At 40.3% G+C, this 15,920-nt stretch overlaps 1 protein-coding gene across 2 annotated transcripts; it reads left to right on the top strand.

Moving 5' to 3' along the window:
* The first annotated feature begins 2,375 nt into the window (after positions 1–2,375).
* On the top strand, positions 2,376–8,762 carry LOC129841195 (zinc finger protein 37-like). Of its 2 annotated transcripts, none has more exons than XM_055909353.1 (3): positions 2,376–2,836; positions 3,194–3,324; positions 3,506–8,762. In XM_055909353.1, the coding sequence occupies exons 1-3, from the start codon at positions 2,590–2,592 to the stop codon at positions 4,829–4,831; spliced, it is 1,704 nt and encodes a 567-aa protein (XP_055765328.1). In that variant the 5' UTR covers positions 2,376–2,589; the 3' UTR covers positions 4,832–8,762. The 2 variants fall into 2 exon arrangements, with proteins under 2 accessions (XP_055765328.1, XP_055765327.1); XM_055909352.1 differs by having other exon boundaries at positions 2,376–2,848.
* Positions 8,763–15,920: the final 7,158 nt, after the last annotated feature.

Raw genomic sequence — 15,920 nt, 5'->3', positions numbered from 1 at the left:
TGTCCAGTAATAACCAAAGATTTTTGGTATCCATATCACATTATCTGGTGTACAAACTGTAGCTAAGTTGGAGTAGAATGCAGAGCACCCTGCCTCTATCGTTAGCCTAGTTGTTGTAATTGTTTTGACTGTCAGGATTTTCATTTCTAGCTAATAAACTACAATCCTTTGCTGTGATTTCTTTGATTCATTCTTATCTGTTGTCTCTCATGATCTATTCAGCTCTCCTGCCCTGTGTCCCGCTCCCAAATGCTATTCAGTAAGCATAGGCTCAGCTTATTCACTCACCTGTGAGGAGAACCATCCTTTTGCAGTTTGAACTAGCCCTGACTTCACTATTAGACATTGAGACCACATATGCATGTGCCTGTTGTCTTTTCTTTGTGGGTTTTGTCTTACACAGTGTGAGAGGAAAAATTGCAAGGTTATGTTATAATACTTTTATTGCATCATGGTTGTTTTATTTCAACAGAATAGAGTATTCTTAACTATTGTGTGTGTGTTCTACTGAAGATGGGCCTCTGGGAGATAACACTGACAGGATATTTACAATGTCTTTTGGGTGCTAAAACCTAAAGAGCATTCCAGAGCATGAGTTAATGTTTCTGTTCTATACCGTACCAGGGAGAGATGGTTCCAGTTTGGAGTAGGAGGGCCAGACACTGGTCTATACAATGAAAACTGTTGACATAGCAGATACTGTCTGCTATGTATTATAGGTATCTTTCATACAAATCTTAACCTTGTGACCCATTCTATGTATCTGTTGTTCGTCATTTAGGTTGAAAGGGGTGTATCTTGGCTATAAAAGATCTTTGTACCGGCGCTCTCAACGGATCATCAGAAACCGTGATTCGTCGACCAGCCGTTGCTATTGCAAAGCTCTCACTATTAAAGATTTGGTTTAAGTATAACTCTGACTTGTGTGATAAGTTTGACTCTCCTCATTTGATAGTAAAGAAATGAACCACCACAACAGTCTACACAGTGTAGTACATTTTAGAATTGAAGCGCACCAAATCACCAACTACAGATACACATTCTTGTTAGAGCATCTCGAAGACTAAATTCAATGTAGAATCAGTTTGACGAGGTGACAAACAGATTGTGTTTTACTGTTGTAACATGCAGTGATAATAATGATATTGTCCCTGTCAGGAGCCCAGGCTTTTGCCGTAGATGGTAGAGTTCTCGTCGCTGGACCACACAATCTTAAGCACTACCAATATACATTGATTGGTAGGTTACACTATATTTAGATACTTCAAATACTTCCCGAGACACCTTTTCTATTTGTCTTTGTACTTAATAAATGGTGAAACACTAAATGTGATAATGTTCTTTATTCGAATGTATACGCATTAAACGGACATTATGGAAAACATTCCTCACACTCAATCATAGTTAGTAGTAGAATAATAGATTGGCAAGAATTTGGCAACGTCAACTTTTAAAAGGTTAGTTGGAAAGTTAGGCTAATCCGTTAAACCACCTAAATATATTCCCATTAACTGAACATTTAGTAGATGAAGCTCAAACATTAATTTCCCAACTGCTTCTTCTGTAACCCTGCAGACTATCATTCTCCATACCGTATATTCCAATGCATCCAACATTATGCATGCCCACCATGATATTGGGCAATCTGCTGACATGAGAACTCATCTGGTTTAGAAATCAATCTCTGGTCATCTTATTCTAGAGCACATTGTATATATTTTGCCCAGCTGTTTTTAGAGAAGATTGTATTGCAATGTATGCTGTGTTGGCTAATATGTATATGCAGCTGTAGTTTTTAAACCTCCATTCTATATGACTGAACGTTTCTTTAAGCCAGCAGGTGGTTACTTGAAATGGGACATAATCGTCCCAAAATGTCCCGAGGTAGGAATATCGCAAAATATGACCAATGGCTCATTCGAGAGAAGACATCCTCCTCGAGTTACGACATCGGCCATTATTGAAATCTGACATGTATGATTGACGTGTATGATTCGCGATCTAAAAGTCGTATTGCTATTAACTTCCAATGCAGCGAGAGACTTAACACTACGTCATACCGGTCGGATTTCTGCCTGCTTGAACGCCAATAAATCAGATACATATGAAATGGCCCTTGGAATCGCTAGAACATCACCCAGAGGTGCACAAAAGCAACATAACATTCAAAATGGGTGAACCTTTCCTTTAAGAAGATACTTTTTTTAGGCGGGGTTTTGCTATAATTATGTCTGTGGAAGTTAGTGACGACCGCTTTAAGATAATGATCATGAATATAAGTTTTGATGTGTAATGTAAAGCAGTACCGTACTTCAAAAAACAGCGCGCATACCCTTTTCCATTTAGCCACACCCTTTGACCAATGATGCCACCAATAACATCCTTTCTCTTCAGTGGAAACGGAAGTAAACAATGACAAGGAACAATTTTCACGTTAGCGTTTTTATTTAGACGTTTAACAGCATGGAACTCAAAATATGACTAGTTTAACTGCACAGCATCACATACATACCCCATGTAGTCTTTAATTCGCGTTGGAGACAGGACTTGGTTGATAGATGTTATCTAGGTTACGCTAGCTAGCGAACAATGGCTAACTGTATGGTTTTTAACGCTCAAATAGCCTCCATCATGGAGGTGCTAGCGAATGCAGCCGTGGCAGAGATCTGTAAACTCGTAGACGACGACTATGCAGTGTTTCGGTTGGAAATAACTCAAAGCCAGAAAGAAAACAGGGCATTGCGAAGGAAATTACAGCTACTGGAACTGAAGGTGACACGGGAGCGCGTCTGCGCCAGTCGTCTCGGTAGTGTCAAGATCCCTGACCGATACAGAGGTATGGCAAGAGGTACATTTCCGTTCCCCTCTGCACATGTGTTCAGATGTGTTACCCAGCATTTTTGGATAGTATGCTATTACCCTGATTACTTAGCTATCTTGCACAAAGACGCATCATATTCTAACCAGATGATTGATTTACTGCATTTCCTAGTATTTAATAATCGAAAACAATGTGATGCATGGAACACCATCAGTCGATCTACAAATAGTTTAACAAGAAGTTATGAGAAGTGTTACCTTATATCCTTGCCAATTCTAGACCGTGTCAAAAAACTGTTACTAGTATACAATATACCGTTGAGCATTGACAGTACCTAACCTAACCACGTCTTTCCTCCAATCACTCTCTCAGGTGAAGGACATCTCACTGGAGGCCACAAGAGCTTTGTGAAGCTAGCGGGCCACAATACATGGAGAGATGACCAACCAATCACTGTTGATGAGGGGAGTGGAACCTCAACCCAGCACGTTATTGTGATAGAGGTTAGTGTAATAGTATTACATCAAAATTACAGTACATCAAATGTGGCCAGTTTATTTCAGAAAGACTCCTCTCAGCTATTCACTTGCTAACATTATCTGCCATAGCGGACATTGTGAGACTTCCCTACAACATTGTTATCCAATCAACTCATGTTCCGGTAATAACGTCCCCTTGTGTCAGTCTGCAGAGGCTGCAGGTCCTGGGGTCAAGCAGGAGAGGACTGAAGGAGAGGACCCACAACACAGCACAGACATCCAGACTGGAGCAGCGGCTGGAGTGGCGCCCCTTGTAGCCACGGAAGAACTCTCAACTGCTTCCACCCTCCAGTCCAGGACCCGATGCAGCATTAAGGAGGCCAGTAGAACGCCCAACGCCATCCTCAAGTCAGAGACCGTCACAGAAACACAAAGGCTCTTACAGGCAGGATCTGAACACAGATCAGACCCAGAGAGACTGGAGCTGGGGACACTGGGCTGTCCTGCTCTCGGCTCAGAATATTTACTAGACGGTAACCCAAGCCAGAGGACGGTTCATTCCCATCGGGACTCTGGTGATGTGTTAGAAACTGGTAATGATCCGTCATGTTCTTACACTACAGAGACGGACCCTGACAACATGCCCTTGGGTTTAGAGACACAGACTGATCTGTCTAGAGGGAACTGGAACCGGTACAGTAGTAGTGTATACTCTGAAGGGTGCCAAGATAAGAAAGGGGAGGTTATAGTCGTAGATAAAGTGAAAGTGGAGGGCGACGCTCCTCCCACATGGAATGTAGACGAGACTCACTTAGGAGAAGGACACTCACAAGGCAGAGATTTTTTAGATTACAGGGAAAGCTTAGAGACAAATACAAATATCACGACCCACTCCCCTTTACACGCACTCAGGGATCGTGAGCCCGTGTCCACGTCGATGGGGCCATCCGATTCACACGGCCGCATTCTTTTCCATCAGGTATTTAACTCAAACGACCAGACTAGAGCCCAGACTCAGGGAGGGGGAGCCACATCAGGCAGTAGTAAAGAGAAACGGTTCCTCTGCATGTTCTGTAGCAAAGGATTCAGCTGCCCCCAGAAGGTGGAGATCCACCAGAGGGTCCACACAGGGGTGAAACCCTTTAGCTGTACCCAGTGTCACATGCGCTTCGCCCAGGCTTGCAACCTGAAAAGGCACCAGAGGGTCCACACAGGGGTGAAACCCTTCAGCTGTACCCAGTGTCACATGCGCTTCTCCCACTCATCAAGCCTGAAAAGGCACCAGACGGTCCACACAGGGGTGAAATCCTACAGTTGCCCCCAGTGTGAGAAGAGGTTTTCCCACCAGCACCAGCTGAAGATGCACCTGAAGGTCCACATGGGAGAAAGGCAGTTTGTCTGTACGCAAGAGGTTCTCAGAATGGAGCCTCCTCAGGATACACCAGCAGAAAAACCATTCCACATAGACCATAGACATAGACCAGACATTGGTAACATAAGGCAAGCCAAGCAATTTGATAAAATGGAGTAAATCAGTGAACTTGCATTTGGTTCGAAATTGCATTGGTTTTCCATAAATAGCTATTTATTCATTGTGTTTTGTTTGGAGCGCTCCTGTCAATGTTGAGTATGGACGCTCACCTGATTACACATAGAAGTAGGCCTAGGCTACCTGGCCTGCACGCAAATGTATAAATGTGCCTATTTGGGGATGTCTGATAGTATTTCTGATTGTCTTAACTCACCACCACTAAAGAGCTGGGGAGCTTCTCAAAGTAATTTTTTTCTTCTCCTCAAACAGCAAGTAGCCTAAACAAAGTCTGTTTTTACATCCATTGAGAATGACAGTAGTTCCTCAATAACCAGGTTTCCATCCAACCCTTTTATATAAATAAAGTACATGTCAGATCAAAATATTCACTACAGGCCTGATGGAAACAGCAAGTTTGTCGGTCAACTTTCCAGATTTCGACAAATCAAAATACACTAAACAACGTGGGATCTTTGTGTCGGTAAAATGAATAATGCGAGAAATGGCGGTGAAAATGCTTTTATGCGCAAATATTGATATAATATTCATCATATCGAAGTAAACTTGGAGGCACGCAATTATATGTTGTGTGGTCCAGATTAAATAAATTAGGATGAACAGGGTGGTGCAAGTTCACGGTGATGAGCTTGATGCTCCCTTCCAATAAATATTGAGGGTCTTATTCTGGTGACATAATGATTGATGTTTGGCTGCCGTTTAACAGAAAAATAATCTTGCTCTTTTCTCCATAATAATCTTATCACGTAGACTATATACCCTCACTGTATCTGCGTGGTGTTGGCTAGAGCCAACAGTAGAGTTGAAAATAAGATGGAAACCAATTTATCGGCACATGGGAATTGAACCGCAAAAGTCATTTTTATGTGCACTACCTCATCACATACAGCTTGTTATCTGCAAAAAGAAAGGCTTTTTACTGTGTGTACGTAAAACTGGACACACCCCTCTGATGGGAAAATGTGCATATTGTTTTTATGCAGATTTTAGAATATTCACATGAAAATCTGTCGCCAATTGGATGGAAACCTAGCGAATGTATTTAAAATCTTTCCATCTCTCTCCCTTTCGAAAACAACCGAGCCTAGGCGTGACAGGGAAAAATGTAATGCTCTGATCCAGTGAAAATGGCAAATACCTGATTACTTCTTATCCCTTGCGAAAAAGCTGTCTCTGTCCGGAACTCACTGGCGCGAGAAACTCTGAGGACCCAGAATAGTTGTACAATGCTGCAAGTTTGCAAGCTGGAGCTTCGGGCCGGACCCAGTTGATAGTTGATACAATGTTTCAAGTTCTTTGCAGACAGGCGGAGTAGAGAGTTAAATACAATTGAAAGAACATGAACAAACTGCTATGCGTAGCCAATGTGATTTATAGAATATTTATTTTTATCAGGATATTTTCTACCTTCAATGTTTTTATTTTTTGGCTTTATGTAGGCTATTTTTACCTAGTTGTCATTAATAGTTACTTGCATTGGTATACGTTCTTTAGCTGCCAATGGCTCAAGGTGTATCATACAATGTGTCCATTACGCAGAGACAGGCGCTCTTGCATTAGATTCATTTGAACTTTTAGATCTGTATCATTTTCATTTCGATAGAATTTAGATTAACCACATGACAATGATTTTAATATGTTATTATCCATGAAAATGTTCATATGAAAATCATAACTTGCACGTAGACCGGTAGCTCCAGGCGTGCTGTTTGTCATGTGCCTTTTTCTCAGGAGTGGCTTCTGTCTGGCCACTCTCCCAAAAAGCTCAGATTGGTTAAGTGCTGTAGAGATTGTTGTCCTTCTGGCAGGTTCTCCCATCTCAGCCAAGGACCTCGTTGACCAAGGTCCTTCTTGCCAGTTTGATCGGACGGCCAGCTCTAGGCAGAGTCTGGATTGTTTCGTAATTTTTCAATTTCCCAATGATGGAGATCATGCTCTTGGCAACTTTCAACATTCTAGAAATTATTTTATACCCTTCTCCAGATATATGCCTCATTACAATTCTAACTCGGAGCTCTACGGACAGTTCGTTGGACTTCATGCTATAGTTTCTTCTCTGACATGCACTTCTTCTTCTTTGAAATTGGGTTGGTGGATTGCATCCAACTTTTAAAGGTGCATACTCCGCCACCGTACTGGAGTGTGAGGTCAGTCACGGCCTACCTACATTCAATTCTCTTCATTAGTCCTTTTCCTCTAAGAAAGTCTCCCCTTTCAACCCACCACTACACGAACAAAACCCCAACCCCGTCCAACCTCTCTAACCCTTTCCCACAATCTCTCGCTATCTACGTCATACAGTTCACAAAATATCAACACATGCCCCACCGTTTCCTCCACTAAACTCTCATCACACAGACCTGTTTCATGTCTCTCTATCATCCACAACGTGACATTCAAACCTGTGCGCCCAAACCGTAGTCTACTCCACACAAATAACTCTGTCCTACATCCCGTACTCCCCACCTCTTCCTTTACTGACCGATGCATGCAATACAATTGCCTCCCCTTACTACTAGCATCCCACTTCCATTGCCAAAGATTGAGCCCTTTTGCCCAGATCAAGGACTTGACTTCCCTGCGGCCCAGCAGGACCTGAATATCTACCCCCTCTCTCCTCACTACCCTCTTAGCCACCACATCAGCCTTTTCATTACCCTCCACATCCACATAGGCGGGAACCCAGTAAAAGCTTACCACCACTCCAATTCTCTCCAATCCCAATAACAGCACCATCATCACCACAAACAAGTCTCCCCTATCTGACCTGGACTACTCTATCCGACTACTCAACACTGCAGCCGAATCAGAGCAGATCCCCACTGAGTGGTTGCAACTCCTCCACCCATCTCAAACCTATAATCATGGACATCAACTCGGCCGCATACACTGACACAATCAGTTAACCGCTTACATACTCTGCACTGTATATCCCAAATTTCAATGTTAATCGGAAAGTGTTCAGGCCCTTCAGACCCCTTCGCTTTTTCCACAATTTGTTACGTTACAGCCTTATTTTAAAATATGGAGAGACTCAAGGCTGTAATCGCAGCCTAAGGTGCTTCAACAAAGTATGGAGTAAAGGGTCTGAATACTTATGTAAATGTGATATTTAATTTGCAAAAATGTTTGCTTTGTCAATATGGAGTATTGTGTGTTGATTGATGAAGAAAATAATTAATTTAATACATTTTAGAATAAGGCTGTAACGTAACAAAATGTGAAAAAAAGGGAAGGGGTCTGAATACTTTCCAAATGCACTGTACACCCCTGCTCCCACCTTACCGCTGACTGGATTATTTTCCTTTGAAGCATCTGTATATATCCTGAAAAACAAATAAAACCGGTTATCCTGACATGCACTGTCAACTGTGGGACATGATATAGACACGTGTGTTTCTTTCTAAATCATTCCCAACAATTGAATTGGCCACATGTGGACTCCAATCAAGTTGTAGTGACGTCTCAAGGATGATCAATGGAAATTGGATGCACCTGAGCTAAATGTTTAGTGTCATAGCAAAAGGGTGTGAATACTTATGTAAATTAGATATTTCTGTATTTAATTTTCAATACAATTGTTAAAATATCTAAACATGTTTTCACTTTGTCTTTATGGGTTATTGTGTGTAGAAAAAATACATATTTAATCAATTTTCAATTCAGGCTGTAACACAACAAATGTGGAATAAGTCAAGGGGTATGAATACTTTCTGAAGGCACTGTATATGATGTTCAGAAAATGCCTATTTCATTACTTCCATTCAACTACTTAATTTTTTCCCCAAGACACTTTTAATGAGTAAATGCAGTTTATCAAGTTTATGCGGATTTTTTTTGTTGAGACGTGTGTGGTTTTCACATGGTGTATTTAAAACTTGTTTGTTTAATAAACACAAAATGGGACTTTTCATTCCAAGACTTTCATTGAGACTCCCTTTAATACACATCACATCTGATCTCACCCTATTCTGCATACACACACTAACAAGCACCTACTGTACACGTCAACTACAGTTTAGTCGTGTTTGTCTGATGACAGGGTTTTTTCTGTATATATACAGTACCAGTCAAAAGTTTGGACACCTACTCATTCAAGGGTTTTTCTTTATTTTTACTATTTTCTACATTGTAGAATGATATTGAAGACATCAAAACTATGAAATAACACATATGCAATCATGTAGTAACCAAAAAAGTGTTAAACAAATAAATATGTTTTATTATCTTCAAATTCTTGATGACATTTTTGCACACTCTTGGCATTCTCTCAACCAGCTGCATGAGGTAGCCACCTGGAATGCATTTCAAATAACAGGTGTGCCTTGTTAAAAGTTAATTTGTGGACTTTCTTTCCTTCTTAATGCGTTTGGTAAAAGACCAAGTCCATATTATGGCAAGAACAGCTCAAATAAGCAAAGAGAAAGGACAGTCCATCATTACTTTAAGACATGAAGGTCAGTCAAACCGGAAAATTTCAAGAACTTCGAAAGTTTCTTCAAGTGCAGTCGCAAAAATCATCAAGCGCTATGATGAAACTGGCTCTCATGAGGACCACTACAGGAAAAGAAGACGCAGAGTTACCTCTGCTGCAGAGGATAAGTTCATGACAGTTACCAGCCTCAGAAATTGCAGCCCAAATAAATGCTTCAGAGTTCAAGTAACAGACACATCTCAATATCAACTGTTCAGAGGAGACTGCATGAAATCAGGGCTTCATGGTGGAATTGCGGCTAAGAAACCACTACTAAAGGACACCAATAATAAGAAGGGACTTGCTTGGGCCAAGAAACACAAGCAATGGACATTAGACCAGTGGAAATCTGTCAGATGAGTCCAAATTTGAGATTTTTGGTTCCAACCGCCATGTCTTTGTGAGACGCAGAGTAGGTGAACAGATGATCTCCGCCTGTGTGGTTCCCACCATGAAGCATGGAGGAGGTGTGGTGGTGCTTTGCTGGTGACACTGTCTGTGATTTATTTAGAATTCAAGGCACACTTAACCAGCATGGCTACCACAGCATTCTGCAGTGATACTCCATCCAATCTGTTTTGCGCTTAGTGGGACTATCATTTGTTTTTCAACAGGACAATCTAAGGGCTATTTGACCAAGATGGAGAGTGATGATCAGATGTCGCCCCATGGAGCCTGGGCTCGAACCCAGAGTCTCTGCTGGCACAGCTAGCACTGCAATGCAGTGCCTTAGTCCACTGCGCCACCCGGGAGGCCCTCTATAAAATATATTTTGATTTGTTTAACAATTGTTTGTTTACCACATGATTCCATAGGTGTTATTTCATAGTTTTGATGTCTTCACTATTATTCTACAATGTAGAACATAGTAAAAGTAAAGAAAAACCCTTGAATGAGTAGGTGTGTCCAAACTTTAGACTTCAGAAAGTATTCAGACCCCTTGACTTTTCCCATATTTTGTTACTTTACAGCCTGATTCTAAAATGTCCTTTTTTTCTCCCCTCATCAATTTACACACAATACCCCCCTAATGACAAAGCAAAAACATTTTAGAGATGTTATGACATTTTTTACAAATAAAAAACTGAAATATTTCATTTACATAAGTATTCAGTATCCCTTTGCTCTGAGACTCGAAATTGAGCGCAGGAGCACCCTGTTTTCATTTATAATCCTTGAGATGTTTCTACAACTTGATTGGAGTCCACCTGTGGTAAATTCAATTGATTGGACATGATTTGGAAAGGCACACACCTGTCTATATAAGGTCCCACAGTTGACAGCCATTGTTACGCACGCCTCTGAGAAGAGGGAATGCAACTCCCTGCTACAACTCAACTCTCTGAAGTGCAAGAGGTATGGACTGTAGGTGCGAGTAAGGATGACACAAAAGCAGAATTTACCGTTTACTAGAATTTATTTTCTTACACGCTAATATGGGGAAAAGGGGCTGGACGGAACCAAAGCAAAGAAAGTAAATATCAAAGTTCCCCCTCTCTTATCTAACCTGCCTACCCACTTAACTTACCTAACTTAACACCGACTGGTGCCCTAACCAAAATACAGGGGGTGGTCCGCCCAGGTCTTACCTAGTGTGCCTAGACAGTAAATATACTACGGGTATATGTATGCCCGCGGGCCTCTTGCCTAAGCACTCCCAAAGTGCCTTCTCCTTCCCCCCTGGGAACAAACGAAACAGAGTCATTATTAACGATTTCACAAACACTCACAAACACAGGACATAGAAAAACTGCTACCAACAACAACAGTACATACCACACTTTCTGATACACAACCAACACTATATCACAATCTAATTTTTCTCTCTCTCTCCTGGGCAGAACACTGGCTTTTATCTTCAGGTGGCAATGGTGATTAGAGTCAGCTGCTTCTTGACGAGGGGGCGGGGTCAGCTCCAATCACCAATTATCCTGGGGTTGACCAATCAGCTGGTTGGGGAGTACTTCAGGAAGCCATCTCCTGAAACACACACACTAAAATACAAAACAGAACACAGAAACTGGGGAACGTAACAGCCATGAAGTCGAAGGAATTGTCCATAGAGCTCCGAGACAGGATTGTGTCAAGGCACAGATCTGGGGAAGGGTACCACAAAATGTCTGCAGCATTGAAGGTCCCAAATAACACAGTGGCCTCCATCATTCTTATATGGAAGAAATTTGTAAGCATCAAGACTCTTCCTAGAGCTGGCTGCCTGGCTAAACTGAGCAATCGGGGGAGAAGGGCTTTGGTCAGGGAGGTGCTCACTCTGAAAGAGCTCCAGAGTTTCTCTGTGGAGATTTTTATTTTATTTTATTTGGATCTCTTTTAGTCCCCATTTGGACTAATCTTCCAAGAGTCCTTTTAAACATTAAAATACAATTTATAATACAAACACATTTTCACATATAACACACTATTACAAACATACATAATATACTAACATAATGACCCAAAAAATACTCAATCTAAAAAATATAGGTTCTTCATCTATTATAGTCCCACAACATTTATATGTATTATATTTAAATCGTTTTAAAATAATGCTTACATGTATATATTGAAAGGTTTCTAGTTTGCTCAGTTAATTTATTCCATTTCTTTATTGCTCTAAATCAAAATGTTCTTTTGCCTATTTCTCTTTTCTGTCTGGATAACGCATAGATCGTGGACAATCTATTCCTAGTATTTACAGAATGTCTGTCTCTTACCAACTGAATACCGTTGTGAATAGAACTTGGCCGTTTTAAATTATGTATATTATGAAATAAAATAAGCATGTTTTTTTCAATTATCTTGTCGATTGATGACCAACCAAGAACACTGCGCATGACTGCAACAGAATAACCATATCTCCACCTTAAAACAATCCTTGCTGCTTCTGTGCATTCTGCAGCCTCCTAACTTCACTTGATGATGCATTTCCCCAGACCACAGAACAGTAGTTCACCTGACTCTCAATTAATGCTTGTGTTATTTGCTGAAGAATTTTTCCTGGTAAATATTTAGCTATCCTTCTGATAATGCAAGCTGTTTTAATATATTTTTTTTACATAGATTAGTTATTTGAGACGACCATGATAAGCAGTTGTCTAGCTGCACTCCCAATAGTTTGGTTTCTGCCACGTCTTCAATTTGTACTCCTCCCATACTTAATTGTATCCCATGCTGTTTTGGCCTTTTCCTAGTTGAACAGACCAACATAACTTTGGTTTTCTTGGTGTTTAAAACAGGTTTGTTTTGGCAAACCCACTCCCTGATATTCTCCAAATCTCCTTGTAAAGCCTGCTGTACCTGTTGAACCGATTGTCTTGCTGCATAAATTGTAGTATCATCTGCAAATATAGTAGCTTGAGTTTCAACTAAGGCATAGGGAAGGTCGTTGGTATATATTAAATAAAGAAGTGGCCCAAGGCAGCTGCCCTGCGGTATTCCACAGTTTAAAGCATGAGGGGAAGAAAATGAACCATTGATATAGGTGGACTGTTTCCTGTCAGTTAGATATGACTGTACCCAATTCAATGCTACCTCCTTAAAACCATAATGCATTAATTTTGTCAAAATTATTTCATGATCCACTAAATCAAATGCTGCACTGAAATCTAAAAATAGTACACCCACAAACTTGCCATTATCCATAGCATTGAGCCACTGGTCAGTTATGTCAACCAATGCAGTGGTAGTGGAATGGTTTATGCGATAAGCATGCTGATTGGCTGTAATCAGATCATGCTTTCCATGTACTCCCAGATTTGTCTACTCACAATAACCTCCAATATCTTACTGAGTGTAGGGAGTAGACTAATTGGTCGACTATTGGCAGGAGTAATGGGTTGTTTGCAGTCTTTCGGAATAGGACACAGTTTCGCATGCTTCCATACATTTGCAAACATCCCCTTTTCCAGTGACCAATTAAATATGTATCTCAGTGGAACTGCAATCTGGGGAGCAGCACAGCGAAGCAAAAAATTGTCCATAAGGCCATAACCTGTAGATTTACCATCAGGTAATGACTTCAATAGGTTTAAAACCTGTTCAGGCTGCAGGGTGAATATTGAAAAAACTGGAAAATATGTGCACATTTTCAAACGGCCTCTTAAGAAATTTTTGATTTTACAATATGCATGTATTTACTACTGTTGGATAGATAACAGTCTATAGTTTCTAAAAAGGTTTGAATTATTTCTCTAAGTCGAACAGAACTATTTTTACAGCCATTTTCCCAGCCGAATTGAGATTTCCAAAATGCGATGTGTCTCTTTAAGACCTTGTCTATAAAAGGTCATGACACTTAGTACAGTAGAAACACATCATACGCCTTCATCTGGGTGTAATGCGGAAGTGAGAGTTGAAAGCAGTCGAATATCTCTTCCATGGACTGAATACCACACCTTCTTGTGAGACCTGCGCAGTTAAAAATCTTTTCCGGGTGGGAGGCAGAATTTGGACTCGGCTCCTGGAAGACGCTCGATAAAGGTGAATATGTTCTCTTGCTACGATATTATTTGATACATGTCACAAAATCATCCTAAAGTATGTTTTTTCAATATACTTTAATTATATTATTGCAATTTATTCTGGACTTTAGACGTGATGTTTTGGAAGAAATTTTTGAAGACAGAAAGATTAGCGCCGCACAGCCGTGGTGCTTGCTAACCAAAGAGGGAAATATTTCGTTCTGGAACCCAACTAAAGGCTGTACTGGACATTGGACCCCGTTACAACATTCTGATGGAATATCAACAAAGATAAAGACCCAATTTGGGATGCTTTTTCATATATCTGTCGAACTGTGCTATGCTAACTGTGCTAACTGTGCTACGCTAGCGCTTGACTAGAATCAATGCTGCCGTATGCTAGCTTATGTTGTTAGCAAATATAACGATATATTGTGTTTTCGCTGTAAAACACTTCAAAAATCGGAAATATTGGCTCTATTCACACGATATCTGTCTTTCATTAGCTATCCACCATATGTTTTTCTGAAATGTTTTATGAGGTGTAATTAGTAGTTGACGTTGGTGTCTGTATTTTCTCTGGCTACTCCCGTCTGATTTCAGACTGTAGCTATGCTGTAGCAATGATGGTAGCATCAATGTAAAACTGATTTATAGCTAAAATATGCACATTTTATGAACAAAACATAGATTTATTGTGTAACATGTTATAGGACTGTCATCTGAGGCGGTTTTTTCTGGGTTCTTTAGGTTGGTTTTAGGTTATTTCGGTTGGCTTGTGCATGCTACTTGAATCATAATTCATACATCATAATCATAATCATATGTGTCTGTCCACTTTTGTATTTGGTGGTGAGCTAACATAAATATATGTGGTGTTTTCTCTGTAAAACATTTAAAAAAATCGGACATGTTGGCTGGATTGACAAGATGTTTATCTTTCAAATGCTGTATTGGACTTGTTAATGTGTGAAAGTTAAATATTTTTAAAAAATAGATTTTGAATTTCGCGCCCTGCAGCTGTTGTCATTTTCGTTCCGACGTCGGGCTTGCAGCCCAAACAGGTTTACCTCCTCCACTGACACCGTTTGCAGACTAAAAGAGCAGATCTTGTTGCTCATAATATGATCATCAATCCACTGGACAATAGCTTGTTTGGAAGAATGTATGTTTACATTGTTGCTTAGTAATTTAATTGTCTTTGTAAAATAATCTGCAAAATGATTGGCAATATCAACTGGTTTTGTTATTATTTTCCCGTCAACCTCCACACTAGATGGGCATGATGAGATAGATGTACCAAGTAAGCCCTTAACTGTGTTCCATACCTTTTTAGAATCATTTTTACAATTAATAAAAGCATTGTTGTAGAATAACTTTTTTTTCTTTCGATTCAATTTAACTGCATAATTACTTAATGTTCTATAATTCTGTTCATCAATTTCTAGTTCTGATTTGGCTGCTAAGACTTTTGCCATATTTCTTTGAGAAAAAGCCTCACCCAGTTCATCCTCAATCCATGGAGATGGACGGGCACCAACTGTACTCTTTCTTACTGGGGCATGATGGTTCATTACCTCAGTGAGCAAATCAATAAAACATTCTGTAGCGTGATTTAAATCATCCTCTAGATAAATCAGCTCCCAGGGTACAGCAGCCAAATCATTTAGAAATAGCTCATGATTAAATTTTTTAAAATTGATTTTGACCACAATCCTAAGGGGTTTCTTTGGAACCTTGGTGTTCATGGTTATGGTCACAATATTATGGTCTGTCCAGCCCACTGGCATTGATCTGGCTTTTAAACATTGCAATGGCATTTTACAGAAAATCAGATCAATGCATGTGTCTGAACGATGACCCAACTTAATTGAAGATCTAGTAGTAAACATTAACCATTTGTTTCAAACCACATTTCTTGGCATATCTCATACATCTCTGTTGCTATCTGTGGCCTGGTCAAACCCAGTACATAAGTCATCCAGATAGGACAACTTAGAGCTAGGAGGTCTAGACACACATCCTACCAATATGGGTGCCTGGTGAGGCAGATGTACTTGAGCCCATAGTGCCTCTATTTGACATACATTAAGGTCATCCCTCCTCTTAAAAGGTATATGATTCTGAATATACACTGCTA

This window comes from Salvelinus fontinalis, chromosome 42, assembly GCF_029448725.1.
Source record: "Salvelinus fontinalis isolate EN_2023a chromosome 42, ASM2944872v1, whole genome shotgun sequence".
Taxonomy (NCBI): Eukaryota; Metazoa; Chordata; class Actinopteri; order Salmoniformes; family Salmonidae; genus Salvelinus; species Salvelinus fontinalis.
Note: the sequence above shows the minus strand (reverse complement) of the source record. Positions and strands in the feature narration are given on the sequence as shown.